Source organism: Calypte anna, chromosome 1 (genome assembly GCF_003957555.1).
Source record: "Calypte anna isolate BGI_N300 chromosome 1, bCalAnn1_v1.p, whole genome shotgun sequence".
NCBI classification, from domain to species: Eukaryota; Metazoa; Chordata; class Aves; order Apodiformes; family Trochilidae; genus Calypte; species Calypte anna.
In genome coordinates this window covers 87898481-87913706 of record NC_044244.1, presented here as the reverse complement: position 1 = coordinate 87913706, position 15226 = coordinate 87898481, and the positions used below count along the sequence as shown (strand labels likewise).

Below are 15226 nucleotides of genomic sequence, written 5' to 3'. Positions count from 1 at the left end.
TCAATATCCTATTATGTGTGTATTGCCCTTCTTCTCAGTTTAGACCTAGTTCTCCCTAGGGAAGGTGTCTAGTCCCTTTCTGACCCACTACACTGCCAGCTTTTGTCAAGCTGTATACTTGTGCTACTTCACCTCTCTACCTTAAGAGTATTTATGAAGTTCTTCTGACGTTGCATCTCATTGATGAACCATTACCATCAATGAGGACTTCAGACTTCTGAGTCAAGCTGAGCAGAAGAGACATCTTCAAAATGCTTTTGCTAACCTATCCTCATGACTTTATTTTTTAAACTTTATTGTGTTAGATAAGAAATAAAAGTTGCTTGACTGACTTGACATGCGTTAGGTTGTCTTCTGCTCCAAAAAGTCCTGTGTCACCCACAGATCCACTAAGATGGTTAGGTAAAGCACTCCTCCTACAAAGTCTTTAAGTTGCTTTCAGTGATGGAGAACAAATATTTAGTAGTCCTTAAAAAAAAACCCACAAACAAACCCAAAAAAACCAACACAGAAAACCACACCTATTTTCTTCAGTAATTATTTTAATATTCATAGAATTTCATTGATGCCAATGGGCACATGCACGCTGTACTCAGCACAAAGTGCCAGATCCTTCAAGAAAGTCTGCTGCCTCGCAAGCTTTCTGCAAGTAAACTGTAAATACAAAAGTAAACTGTAGTATTTTGATGAGACCATCGGCACTTCAAATAATATGTTTGCTGTCATACAATTTCCTGATACTATTCAGGCTTCATCCAATAATAAGATCTGGAAGAACCAGAATGCCTACAAAGGTGTCCCATAAGCTGCCAATGGTACAGCAGCTTTGGTAAGTTTTGATGGTACCACCAAAAATTCTTCAAACAACATGGTGGCTTTCAGAAGTGCTCATGATGAAAGTTACATGATCTGCATTTTGAAGAACCTTTGGGACAGCATTGAAAGCTTTAGATATGATTTGCTGTATCTGTAATTTTGTCATTGCTGATTCTCCAGGTAGAAGGACAGCAACAATTAGACCCTGTCCTCCCCTACTATTCCTTTAATCCAGTCCACATAGTTGAGGATCTTGGTATAGAAGCCGTAACCTTGAGCGCAGCCGATACCCCAAGAAACAATACCAGTAGCCACCCAGTGACCACTTTGTGTGTCTAACACTGTGAAGACGCTCCCACTATCCCCCTGGCAGGCATCCTGTTTGACTGTGAGGAAGCCAGCACAGAACATGTTCTCAGAGAAAACTATAGGATCATCCCCCTTTGCACTATCCAGCCAATTCTGACACTTCTCATCAGCAACTGCTGGTAGGCTCACATACTTCAAGTCATTTGAAACGTGGTGTTTTTCCACACCAAAGCCGCTCACGTAGCCTACACGTCCATCCCTGTAGAACGTGGTGTTGGTAATATCTGGGAGACAGATGGGCAGTATTGTAGGTCCCAGGGTTACTGGGTTTTTCAGCTCCAGCAAGGCTATGTCCCCATTAAAATTGTAGTAATCTTTAGGGTTGTAATCTGGATGGATAAAAATTCTACGTACAGGGTGGTTACCCATCTTGTAGAGCTCTTCTACATTGGTGTGGCCAAGGAAAATATTAGCATCTTCTGCTATCTTGTCCAGGTTTACATTGTCCTCTGCCTCTTTGGGAAGGATGGCGTGGGCAGCAGTCAGGATCCAGCGATCACCCAGAAGTGCACCACCCCCTCGTCCATGGATGTCAGTCAGAGCCTGCCAAGGGAAATTCCCTCTCCTTGCTGACTTGCCACCCAAGATCCGCTGAACTTCAGTAATGGGATGGACTGGCTTCCCACACACTGCAGAGAAATGCAAGGAGATCATTACACCCTCTGCTGCCCTGCTCTGTCTCCCTCCTTCCGACACCATCACTGTTTGATTTCTCCTTATTCTTGCCTTCCTTGACAGACTCCCCTGTCCTGCCTCACTGACACCATTGTCCTCACTCCCCACCCTGCATTTTGTCCTGGAATTGTACTGACTGTAAGCATGAGCCAATAAACACTAGACAAAGTCAGAGCTTTTTTACTGACCTGGCAAACAGGCAGGAATCCTCACCTGGCCATCTCGATCCACCCAGGTTCCCTCAGCAGAGCAGGTGAATATGTCTGCAAGATGAGATGGAAGTTAATGAGACCCAGGCCTGCAGGCACTGGGTGTGTAGAAGGAAAGAGGAAGAGAAAAAAAGAGAATAATACTGTCAAGGGGTTCCTCTCTCCATGGTGTCTCACATGCTGCACTCAGCCCTTCCATCCCAAAGACACCCTTTTGTGGGAAAAGCTGCCTGTGGCACAATCTGGAATGTCTCCATCTGTGATAGTATTAAATCTCGAAGCACCTCATTTCCAGGTGACCAGTAAAGTTCAGGCACTGCTTCTGTAGAAGAAAAACCTGAAGAGGTATCTGTGGCTCATCAGTCCACATGCTTATAGACCAGTTTGACCTTACTTCACCCAAAGAAGTAGAGAATAAGAAAAGACATGGATTTTAGATTCAAGTTTCTAGTCTGTAGTTTGCAGAAAGTAGGACAAGGTGTTTTGTTCCAGAAAAAACCAAAAGATGAGTCAGTTACTGCACATGTTCAGTATCTATTCCTGAGGCTATATTGCAGGTCAGCTAACTTGCACATCACCTCTCAGCACAAGCTCCACTACCTCCAAGATTCTTGCTTTTCTTGGAAAGTCTGTGCTAATAACTAAAAATATTTTAATTTTTTTTTTTTTTTTTGCAGCTAAGCAAAGGAGAGCAGCCAAGGCAAGGAGATCATGAACTTATTACACTGTTCTTGTAACCAAAGCTCCTGTGATACCAAATCAAGTCTCATGTGCAAAAGAGGACAGGTGAATGGTTTTGAATGTTGACTCTATTTTTCTGGCCTGTTACATAAAAATAGGTTTTTCTGCATGTATGTTGTTTAGTCCTTAGATATTTTTTGCTGGACAATATTCCAAAGAGGTAAATAGCATTATATTGGAGTGGAGTGGGAGTTTATTTATTTGCATCCATGGCAATGTGTGATGTTGCACTGGATGTTTCAGAGTTTTGGTGATTCCCAGACACCATGTCTCAAATTTCAGTGAAAGAATGAAATCCACTAGAGAAGAATAAATTGTGACAGATGAGAGAGAGTAAGACCCTCTGAAAAAGATAAGGAAGAATGTGGAGGAAGGATGTGATGGACTCTTGAGAATGAAGCAGAGTGGGAAGAGGCTTGAGACAACAAGCCTCAGAGGCTATGCTGCAGAGCTAAGGAAAGATTGGAGAGCCTTCCCCAGGAGGAAAGCATGAGCCCTAAACCTGGGGAGCAGAGACATTCCTAACTGGAAATCTGAGAGGGCTTTTCATGCACACATTTCAATGTCTGTGTGGGATTAGGACTCACCACCGCCTGCTCCAGTGACAATGTGATAAAATGGCTCATTGCATCGGTATGTGATCACTGACTGGTAGTTGTTGTTTGCAGATTTGTTAGCATAGCTGAATGCCCCATTGGTCAGGTTTGTAGGGCTGCCACAGTTCACAACTAAAAAAAAAATAAAAAGAAAAAAGTGACTCAGAAACAGCCTTCCTCCTTGCAGGTTTAGGCTCCACTTGGATTGAGGCCATGACACGAAGGATGGACTGGAACAGTTAGTACAGTGAGCAGATAGGTTGTTATAAAAGGGAACCCACACAGGTATCTTTTGCTTTTAGTGATAAATTTTTAGTGATAATTTCTGTAAGGGAGAAAAAAAAATTAGGTTTTTGTAAGAGGAAAAATGTAATGAAAGTCAGCCATGGACCTCCACTGGTCCTTCCAACCAGCATGTCCATAAGTCTGTGTCCAGAGAAAAACTGAGTCACAGAGGCTGAATCCCCCTTGTTCTTTGATGGGAAAGCCACAGCAGGGGGCATAATCCCTTTTTTCAGATCACTCACTTTCACAGCAGGGCATGGATTGATGCCACGTCCCATCAGCCTGGCAGACAGCCGTGAAGGACAGCAGCTTTTGGTTGCCCTGCATGGGAGAGAAAAAGAGCACTGCTGGTTTTACAGACCCTTCCATTCCCTTCCTCAGGTTAAAATAATATTCTAGCTGCCCAATTTTCACTGCTGTCCAGTAGTTAACCCTCTGCAGTCTGTACCAGTTGCTGTCCTCTCTATTTGCTGCCTTTCCCTCTATGTCATCTGTTTGCCAGAGGTTACAAATTCTTCATAGCAGGCCAAGATAGCAGCAGCCACCAATCATAATACTGTGACAAGTCTGGGGCACTACACAGTTCTGACAATAGGATGGCAAGGGAGGCAGATAACATCTTCTGCTTTAAGTCTTTAAGATTTCGTATCCCTCCAAAGAGATATTCTTGTTTACCAGTGTTTCCTGGGATCTTAGTCTTTCATTTTCTACCAGGCCTTTGTGAAACCATAACTGCATAAAGAAAAGGAGCTACAAAAGAAGAAAACATTGGAACAAAGCCAACTGAAGCAAGGAAGAAACAGAAATTGCAAGAGGTTGCCAGGAGTGAAATCTCTGAAGAAAGTCTAAGACTTAAGCAAACTAAAGATAAGCTAGGCTATGGCTGCAGGGAGTGGAGAAGAATCTCACCTCCATCAGGTTATACCCAGCCTGGCAGCTGACAGTGAAATAGTCCTGAAATTGGTAGACAGGCTGCAGGTCTCTGATGATGGTGAACTGATCCCGTGGGACAGGCTGTGGGCACCGTACTTCTGTTAAAGAGTGGAACAAAGTAAGTTGGTATTAGCAAACCGTGCAGGTAGGCTGTAGTAGCCTCTGGAGAAGAAATGTCTTACTCTCTGAGGTGTAGTGGATTTTCCAGCCACGGCTGAACCCAGACTCATCGGTAAGGAAGAGTATGTCCACCTCATTGCTGTTGGTTTCAATGCTGCCAGGTGACTCCTTGCCACAGAATTCGCCAATCTCTCTCCCTCGTGCTTGGATCTGATAAGGGAAACATGGATCACAGGGACAGAAACACACATGCCTCTCTGCGCCAGTATCCCAATTTCAATCCAGACCAAGCCTGCCATGGTGAGTAGGGCTGTCTGTCTGACCCAGCTTTGCTGATGTTTGCATGGACAGATCAAAACAAAGGGCTGACCTAGAGCTTACAACCCCTTCAAATCCCAAAAGGGAGATAAAACTGGAAGAAGGCTGGCATTTTTGGCTCCATTCTCAGGGACCTGTGACCTAGAGCCTCTGACCTCAGGACAGTGGTAATTAAGCACACTGAGGGAGGGACAAGGGAAGAGGTCAGTCCTTCATGCTGGGGCATTCTCCTTGTACTGATCCCATGTTTCTCATCCGAATAGTGGTGTCCCCCCAGCTCCTGCTCAGGTCTGGCCACAGGGTTGAAAGTAGAGTTTGCTAATCTCCAGTACCTTGAGCTGGTCATAGGGACAGTGTACTTGCTGGTGTTCATCAATCTCAAAGGGTTCCAGGAACTTGAGGATGACAGACAGGCCTTTTTGCAGACGGATGCTGTAGTTACACCGGAGGTCTTCAGGATAGGGCTCGGGGTATTCAGGGCTGCTCAGATACCCAGATTCCTCTGTGAACAGCTCACTGCTGCACTCCACTGGTGTAGAGGAAGGAAGTATAGGTCACATTGTGGAGCTGGGTCTTCTGCAGCCCTGTTAACTGCTCCCTAAGTCACTTTTCACACCTGTCCTAGCTGAAGGGCTCCGTCCCTGGAACCCTGTGATTTTTCAGAATTTCAATTTACCTTTGCAAGAGTGGCGGTCACTCTGAAGCTGGTAACCAATCCGGCAAGAACAGAAGTAGCCACCCACATAGTTGTGGCATAAGTGCTGGCACTGAGGTCTTTCGTCTTCCTCAGCAGCACTGTTAAGGTCACATTCATCAAGATCTGAAGACATAGGAGATGCAGGGGTAAGGGGAGGAAAGTGTTAAACCTCTCTACTATACACTCAAAGTACATAAAGATCTATATCCTTGCTTACTGCTGCTCTGTATTTCCCTGACAGGGAGGAAAATCGGTGGAGACACACAGGCTTCTTTCTGCAATGAGTATTGCCCACTCACCTACAGCTTGGTAATAGGCCAGGAAGCCCCTGTAGGGAATCACTGTGCCATTGTCTTCATTGGAGAAATCAGAGTGAAACGTCAGATGCATACTGTTCCCCTTAGACACAAATTCTTTTCTTCCTGGATGATTGCCTGTGGTTGACCCAAGCTGGCCACAGTATCGACCCAAATCCTTCTTGTCTGCTTTGATCTGTCAAGGTTAAGGTGAAAATCACTGCAGCCTGGTAAGATTCAGCCTTCTCTGTGTATCCCTACCATGAGCCATGAGCTGCTAGGACCTGCTCCACCCATTTATATCTTTAACTCCTTCCCTTTGTGTGAAGCAGGAGAATCTGGTGAATTAACAGCCACTGCAGCTGGTGGCCACTAAATTCCCATCTCCAGCCCCCAGTGTGACCCCGGTATTTATGTACCTACCTTAACATAGTCATAAAAGCAGGACTCAGATGGCTCCAGGTCAAAATATCTGAAGGTAAGCTTCACTACATAGCCTTTTGGGACATGGATGTCCCAGATGCTGATGTTATTGTTGGGATATGGCTTGGGATAACCTGGGGATCTGATCTCCCCAAAAAGCTTTCTTGAGACTGGACTGGAACTGATCACTCCAAAAAAGAAGAAAGCCCAAAGGACAAATGGAACATGCCTGTGAACACAGCAAATAAACTATGACATTGCACAAAATTAGCTCACCCAAAATCAAAGACTTTACAAGTCACTTGCTCCATGGAATCCAAACACAGGAGGCCTAGCTGTATGCCCAGCTTCTGGCTTGTATCATTCAAGAATAAGGAGGACAGCTGAAATGAAGGAACTAGCACTACCCAAGTCCAGCAAGGCACTGTGACCCAAAGAGATTCATCAACCCAGGAAGCAGTTTGAGGGAACATGGGTGAATTTCCTGAGCAACATCTGCTTGTTCACAGCAGTCATGAGGCTTGGTTCCCTGGAACTAGGGAAAGCTTGGTTCCCTTTGGCTCTGTGCCAGAAGGTTCTTTCTACTTATTGCTAGTTTAGTATCTTTTCTTGGATCATTTGATAAGGATCTGAAGCTCTGAAACTCAGTTCATTGAGAAGCAATCCTGCAATATCTCCCGGGCAGCCCTATGCACAGTCATGTCTCTATCTCTCTTCTCCAAAAGTTGGCACTAATTTTTTTTTCTCATTCTGCAGATCTCCCCTCTTCCCCTCTGAGAAGTGGGAAGTTGTGTCCTTCCAACACAAGCTCACTGCCCAAATCTCATGAAAACAGGAAGACCCTTTCTTCTCAACCCTATGTGCTAGCAAAGCTTTAATGGAGTGACAGTGAGCATGAGCTTAGCCCTTTGGACCTCTCCCTCCGGTTACCTCCCTGCAAAGAGCATCGAATGGCTTTGGTTGGAAAAGGCTTTGAAGATCATCCAGTCCAACTGTTAACCTATCATGCTGCCAAGTCCCCACCAAACCATGCCCCTAAGCTACACTTCTACACATTCCTCCAGGGATGGTGACTCAACCGCTGCCCTGGGCAGCCTGTTCTAGTGCCGGACAACCCTTTCGGTGAAGAAATTATTCCTAAAATCCAGTCTGAACCTCCCCTGGTGCAACTTGGGGCCATTTCCTCTTGTTCTATCGCTTATTACTCGGGAGAGGAGACCGACACCCACCTCACTTCTAGTAGTACCCTCCCTTCTAGTAGTTGCAGACAGCCGTAAGGTCTCCCCTCAGCCTCCTTTTATCCAGGCTAAACAGCCCCAATTCTCCCCGCGATGTGGATGACCGTCCCCCCCCTCCCCAGCCGCCCCACTCACATGTCCATGCGCTCTCCCGCCGCGATCAACCCTCCCTGCCCCTCTACCCCCCTGGACCTCCGCAGCGGCGGTCACCGAGAAGCCCAGAGGCCGGCCAGGTAGGTGGGGAGAGTCCGGGGGAAGGGAAAAGAAAGCCTTTCCCCGGCTCCAGCCCCGGTTCCGGCCGCCCGCTGCCTGCTGCCCTCTGCTGCCGAGACGCGGCCGAGCCTCTGGGCACCCGGACCCGCACGGCCGGGATGCTGCCGGTGCTCTGGGGGTCCGCACAGCCCGGGCAGCCCGGGCCACCGTGTGCTGTGGGAGGAAGAGGCAGGAAAATGATTGCTAGAGACCCGTCCCTGGGCTTCATCGGCAATCCAGCAGCTGCCCGGAGTTTGGAAGACTCCCCTCCTCGTCCTAGGCAGTTTTCTGGTGTAGGAAGACCAGAAATTTTAGGTGAATTTTGGCTGTAAAAAAAGTAAAGTTTTCTCTGTTCTGGCTTGCTGAGGAACATTTCAGAGGGTTTTTAGGGGGAGAGACAGGAAGTGGGAAGTTCTTCAAGGAAAGCGATAAGCCTCAGATATTTGCGTTAAATAGATCTTAAGAAAAATCAACAAACCTATAGAATTAAAAGTGTTCTGAGAGCAGGTCTGTTTTCAAGGACTCTTCTTGCTGTTTGTTCTGCAAGCATTTTTCAAAAAAAAAAAAAAGAAAAAAGAAAAAGAAAAAAAAGAAAAGAAAAAAAAAAGATAGATAAGGCCTTCAGGGAAGATAAGGCCTTAACAGGGAAATGAGAAAAGACAGCAGTTTGCAAACACATTTCAGAGTTTTATCAATGTAGCACCCAACACACATACACTGTATGTCACCAGCTTCATGAAGTTTAGAATTTCTTGGCTTTCAGACTTCAGTGTAACAGATAAAACACCATTTCACTGTTTTCCCTTACACGTGTGGCTTCAGAGAAATTAGCAAGTTTCTTGCACTGAAATAATAGGAGCTCTGTCTCAGTGAGAATATCAGTATGGGGACTGGAGCATCTACCATATGGGGAAGGTCTGAGAGAACTGGGTCTGTTCAGCCTGGAGAAGACTAAGGGGGGGAGGATCTCATCAGTGCTTACAAATATCTGAAGGGCAGGTGTCAGGAGGATGAGACTAGTCTCTTTTCAGTGGTGTCCAGTCACAGAACAGGAGGCAATAGTCACAAACTGGAACACAGAAACATAAGGAAGAAATACTTTACTTTGAGGGTAGCAGAGCACTGTAACAGACTACCCAGAGAGGTGGTAGAATTTCCATCTCTGGAGACATTCAAAACTCACCTGGATGCCACCTTATGCAACCTACTCTAGGTGCACCTGCTCTGGCAGAGGGGTAGGACTAGATGATCACCAGAGGTCCCTTTCAACCCCTAACATTCTGTGATTCCGAGTGAAATAATTCACAGCTACAAAAACATCTCGAATAAAGATGAAAATAGTGTCAAATAGAATGAAGAAAGCATCTCTGAGATGTTTATGGAAATGTACTTGAGAACCTGCTCATCAAACATCTTTCAACTGATGGCCTGAAAAAGATCACTCACATATATAATTAGTGCCTCTATAATAAAACCATATGGCTCTACACATCCGAATTAAGTGGGAGATGTTACCTCAATAATTCCTGATATCCAAATATCTCTTCTGCATGATGAACATACTTAGGTAGGCTCACTGATGTGCTGTGCCATGCTGGAGCAGGTTCTGCTGGTTTACTGTCCCACCAGAATGGAAACATATACTCAGAAACTGCATCTGGAAAGTAGCTGGCAAACACTGGAAATTACTCACTGAGAGATCTGTACTGGGCAGGTTACCAGTGGGAAGTGTTTCCTGACAAAGCATGGGTAGACAGACAGGTCTGAGGGCATTTGTAAGGAAGCTGATAATTTTGGTGTATAGTCATTTATAAGGAAACTTCTATCCAGAAGGCACTACTGTGAGTCCTCCAGGGCACTTCCAAGGCACATCTCCCATGTCTTAATTTCCTCCCCTTGCTGTGATAGCATCATCTGGACTACTAGGAGAGTACTTCAGCTTGTAAAGAAAAAGTGGTTAGCTGGGGATATGCCTAACTGGAGCAGCCTACCTCTGGATCCCATAGATCTATCTGATTTGGACAATACAGTTATGTCCTCAGTCCTGCTCCAGTGCTCCTGCTCATGGTGTTCCTCTTCAGATGCTTTGTGAAATCCTCTTCTTTATGTTAGGAAGGCCCCAGGACATATCTGGTACCATTTTTTTCCTTAGGAGGATGTTGGTGCCTTTCTTTGCTTAAGGGCAGGATACATGTAGGACCACAGAACACCAAAACTAGCACCCATTTGCTGCCTGCTTGACTCAACAGGACTGGAAAATAAATAAAGACAATTTCAGAGCAAAATAAAGAAACCATAGATCCTCAGTACAAAGATACCAACATTTTCTCATGCAAAGAGACTTCTGTTTTGAATACAGTGTGTTGCAGATCATTGGAAAGAAACCTGCTCTACAGCCTCAGAAGCTATGAGACCATCCTGTAATGTGCAGACTTTCTTGTCCACTGAGATGAGTTCTATACTTTTTCCTCAAACCTGAAGCAAGGAAGACAGAGAAATAACTCTGTTGGGCCTCCTTCAGCTACGCCACCTACCATACAGCACATTAGGGCCACAGACCCAGGCTCACCTCTGAACACTGAGCTGCTTTCTGAGGGGACTCTGCCTTCAAGCCCTTGGTTTGACTACCCATTGAAGCCTTTTAGAGACACTGCCACTAGCCACAGGGCTTGGTCTCAAACAACTAGGCCTGTGCTAGACAATGTTTTTAGTACTTTTTTAAACCATGCAACTCCTGAAGCTCTGGCTGATACGGGGAAGAAGACCTATACCAAAAGGCTCAGGATACTAAGAGTGGGTCTTACCCTGTTATGAGATGATAATGATCATCATCTTGGTAGTCTGTTTCCCTGCCTTCTAAATTAAGGAGCAAACCTAACCATGCCAGAAGGGATGTAGTTCTGCAGCATTAGCCACTCAGCAAAGGGCAAGGACAAAGACTGTGTCCTCCCAATATAGCACCTTGTCTCCTGCCTTACACTAGCATCCTCACCTCCCACAGGCTTGTGTCTCAGCAATACAGTACTGTTGTGGAAAGTTGCCATCTTACTTAACCATCACACCTAAGAAAATTAAGTGAATTTTTAGTGCTGATAGTTGCTAACTGAAGACCCAGAGTAGGTTGGACTATGCCTTATGATTAATACAAGCGTAGACCACATCAGGTGGGAACTGATTACTATTTGTGGTTCTGGCACAACGGGATGCTCTCTGAAGATGAGATGATATTATGGATATATGATGGCTGCAAGAACCAGTCAGAAGAATTCCACTCAGCATATCACCTATCAGGCTTACATGATGATTAAGTGGATGGTTGGCATGCCAGTGGAAGAGTCTGGCTTTTGACCTGAAGGCAACAGCTGTCTACCATCAAACTAGAACGTAGGCTGAGAAAATGAAAGCTTTTACTAGCTTTTGGTGCAGGGCCTGAGATGAATTGTTAAGTTGTTGATCACACAGAAGATATCATCCAGGACATGATTTTCATATATGCTTGGTGTTGGGGATCAGAAGCAGCTCAGAAGATCTCTTGTATGGAGGGATACAATGGGTTCAACAGTTGAACCAGCTTCAGCTGCTGTCAAAGCTCTGCCTTTTGCAACATTATGATACAACACAGGTAACAGAGAGGCTTCTATGACAGAATGATGGGTTGTGGAGGTCTGAACAGAGCAGATAAATGACAAGCTGCATGGTGTGGCTATGACTGTTCGTTGGGTTTCGTTTTGTCCCACTTGGTGGTACTCTTGCACTGTGGATATTGACAGGATGCTGCAGTCTGGAATGTCCTCAGAGACACTCTTGAAGAACCAGAGGTTGACATTATACATATAGCTGCAGCTCCCTAACCCCTTGCTTATCATGTGTTCTGAAGTAATGCTCCTCTCATGATACTTTGCAGTTCCATGAAATGAAGCTCTTTGGAAAATACTGATTTTTAGATGAGCCACTGGAGGAAAAAAATGGGTTTTCTGAGTTTGAAAAGGGACCGTATTTTCAAAATCTGCCTGAATCTTGGTTATCTGCGATGACAGCACATAAACATCTCTGCATACCCCCCCCCTTCAACCTTTTGTAGGGGGGGGGGGGCAACCACAAGTGTCCTTCAGAAATAACTACCCATGAGTTTGAGCACATTCCATCAGGTGTCTTCATTAAAGGGCACCTCTGTCTTTGTCACCAGTTTAGCTTTTCAAGGGACCTCACCCCCTTTGGTTCTGTCTCTTGGTCTCTGATCACAGAGAGGAGCTGTGAACCAGAGAGCTGTGATGGCCATGGGGAAGGGCAGAAGGAGTGTGGGGTAGAGGTGGTGGCCAGGGTTCTTATACCAGGAGGAAAGACTGGGCCTCCCTCATCCTTGGAACCTTCTCAGGAGTGCAAAGAACATGGGGCTAGTTGCTCCAGCCCTTGAACTTCACATCAATATAGTAATCCTTAACTTGCAAGGACAAATACTGTTCTCTACCTGTCCTGCTCAAGAATCCTTGAATCCTGATAAGAATGTGGCGTCCCCTGGGGACAGGAGAAGACGGATGGGGTTGGTGGCTGCAGACCGAAGTACAGCTAAACCCGCCCTCGCCCACTCAGACAACTGCTTTCCCAAGGGTTCGGCCCCGTTGGGGTGGGCAGAAGGGATGCCCGAGCTGCGAGGGGCCGGGCCGGCCGTAAAGCAGCCCCCGCCCCGCTCCTCCCCGCTCCGCTCTTATTCTGAAAGAAGCCTCCGTGCCTGCCCACCGACCTGCCCACCCCGGCCCTCCCCGGTCGCCTTCTCTCCCCGCCTACCGCTCCCGCCAGACTCGTCCCCGCCGTGACCCCGGGCCGCGGGAGGCCCCATCCCACCCCACCCCACCCCACCCCACCCCATCCCATCCCATCCCATCCCTCCCAGCCGCCTCCCCGGCAGCTGCTGGGCGAGAGGAGACGCAAAAGAAAACACGCTGCCACGGGGGTGCTGTGTGTGTGTGTGCTCGTCTCTTTCGAGTCTTGTTTCTTTTTCAATCTGGGACAGTTTGCACTCGAGAGTGAGGGTCCCATCCAGGCATCTTTCCGAGCGCTCACTTCACTTTCTGGAAAACTTGGACACAGACCTCATCTTCAGCGGTCATGCGCTGGGGAGAGAGGGGCGAAAGAGTTGTTTAGGTTGGATCCCCTACTTCTTTCCCCTCCCAGCTGCCTCCACAGCAGTCCTGCCTGCCCTCTCAGTGCTGGCCCGTCATATGTGCTGTACACCCTTCCTGACCCTCCCAAAGTCCCAGCGGGTCAGGCTGCGGGTCAGGAAAAGGACGTTGCCTGTTCTAAGATGCGTTAACTTTTAAACCCAGGAGGCGGATGTTTGTCTGAAGTGGTGGCTACTCCTGAAGGCTGGAGTCTTAAGAGGAGATGAAACAAAGCTGCGTGGCTGGCTCAGAGCCCACAACACCCACACTGTGCATTCCCCTGGCCACTGTGAGTGGGATTTAGCTAGCTGTGCTGGACCCCTCCTCACCAGATGCAGCTGGTCTCCCTCCAGCCAGTGCCTCCAGCCCCGATTCCTCTTCTCTCCTAGCTGCTCACATACCAGCTGATCCCCCTCCCAGGAGACAGTTGTCTGAAAAAAAGGAGGAGAGGGGAAGACATGGCACCAAGTTAAGCAGATCCTGGCTAGATGACCGTTCCCATCAGACAGATTTTCAAATGCAGTCCCTGATCTGCTGTCTTTTTGATGGCTCCTTGGGGATGATGCTCTTTGCGGAAGGTGAATGACCCTGTGGCTTCCAAGTGTATCAGAGTCCCACCAAGTGGGCTGGCGTTCTGTCTTTCCAGGGCTTTGCTCCAGAGGACAGTACTCTTGAGTCCCAAAGTACTGGGTTTCTGACTGTTGGGTGCTCACCCCCTTTGCTGTGAGCGATTTACTCACAGAACCACTTATTTCTGAACCTGCAAGGGCATGCCAGCTTTGGGCTGGGCTCTCATCTGGTTTGTGAGTCAAAAGCTGGGCAAGTCCCTGAACTTCTAGTGCACCTCAGTCCATTGCCAAACTGTACGACTTCAGCTTCTCACCTGGCACTTGCGTCCATCCACAGGTCCCAGGTCTTCCTCAAACTGGACTCCCAGGTCAAAATCCATGACATAGTCTCGCAGGGAGGTGATCGTGCGGATGACCATGTGATCTCCCGTGTGGATGATCTCTTTATCAGGCTTCAAGAGGCAAACCAGTTTTCGCAGGACCACATTAATATCTGGAGGATGGAAAGAAAGGGAGATCTGTGGACGGACCTGGCCCCCTCCTCTAGCAGCATCCACCCAGAGCTCCTTCACTCTTAGCTAAGGAACCTCATCCATTATTTGTTCTTCTCCCTCCCAACTCAAGGCAAAAGGACCAGAGGGCCCCAAATCCCTTTTTAGCTGATTTCTGACATTTCTGGTGACAGAAGGAAGAAAAAGGGAAGGTAGGAGCGGGATGAGGAGGATAGAGTTACCTAAAGCACGCAGGTAGTTGTCCATATTCTCCTGGGAGACGAAGCGGTAATAGCCGGTCAGGTTGGGAGGCATCCCGGCGCAGAGGGACGGGGCAGGCAGCGAGGAGGAGGAGAGAGGGCAAGGAGCGGGACAGGCACACAGCTGGGACCGAGCTTGCTCGCTGGGCGGGCCGGTGCCTCTACTGCGGTGCGGAGAGGTCTGCGGGGCAGCCCGGCTGCGGGACTCCTCGCTGCAGTAAGAGTCCCCGCGCCGGGGGGCGCGGAAATGGCCGAGACTCCCAGCATCTCCGCCCCGTCTGGGGAGGACGGGAGAGCTGCGGATCCCCTTCTCACCCCCCGCCCTCCCCGGGGGCTGCTTGTGTTAAATCCTTGGCTGCCAACCAGCGGGAAGTTCTCCCTCCACCCTTCGTCAACAGCTGCTGAGATCTTCCCCATAGTACCGGCCCGGCCCACGTTGCCCCCGGCCCGGTCCACCCGTCGAGGAAAAGAGGCGGCAGGCTGGTAGCTCCGCCCCGTCGAGTCCGGGGCTGATGGGTGGGGGGCTTCAGTTACGCTCTGCAGCAATTCTCCCCTGCACCCCTTCGATCTTCACACCCCCCATCCCGGGCCCGCTGTCAGGATGTTTCCCGGTGCGAAGCACCGGCACCTGGCTTTAAAGCCCCCCATCCACGCCCCCCGTTGGCCCTGCGCTCCCAGCCCTCTCCCCTTTCCGTGCCCTGCCCGGATTGCAGTGAGAAGGCAAACCAGCGGCTCCCCTGCACCGGGCCGGGCTGGGCCGGTTCCGCTCCCCCCCGGCG

The 15226-nt window shown here is 48.1% G+C and overlaps 2 protein-coding genes across 3 annotated transcripts; both read right to left on the bottom strand.

The window, feature by feature from the left end:
- Window positions 1–545: 545 nt before the first annotated feature.
- C1R (complement C1r) lies at window positions 546–7994 on the bottom strand. The gene is made up of 11 exons (XM_008499159.2): window positions 7852–7994; window positions 6479–6707; window positions 6059–6251; window positions 5739–5882; window positions 5395–5591; window positions 4807–4954; window positions 4601–4722; window positions 3934–4012; window positions 3398–3538; window positions 2049–2123; window positions 546–1814 (listed from the first exon to the last, which is right to left on the bottom strand). Exons 1-11 carry the CDS (start codon window positions 7857–7859, stop codon window positions 1015–1017), a joined length of 2136 nt encoding a protein of 711 aa, XP_008497381.1. The 5' UTR covers window positions 7860–7994; the 3' UTR covers window positions 546–1014.
- A 4929-nt stretch (window positions 7995–12923) lies between these two features.
- RBP5 (retinol binding protein 5) lies at window positions 12924–14706 on the bottom strand. Of its 2 annotated transcripts, XM_008499115.2 has the most exons (4): window positions 14430–14706; window positions 14011–14189; window positions 13457–13558; window positions 12924–13079 (listed from the first exon to the last, which is right to left on the bottom strand). In XM_008499115.2, the coding sequence occupies exons 1-4, from the start codon at window positions 14500–14502 to the stop codon at window positions 13026–13028; spliced, it is 408 nt and encodes a 135-aa protein (XP_008497337.1). In that variant the 5' UTR covers window positions 14503–14706; the 3' UTR covers window positions 12924–13025. The 2 variants fall into 2 exon arrangements, with proteins under 2 accessions (XP_008497337.1, XP_030309799.1); XM_030453939.1 differs by lacking the exon at window positions 13457–13558 and having other exon boundaries at window positions 14430–14705.
- Window positions 14707–15226: the final 520 nt, after the last annotated feature.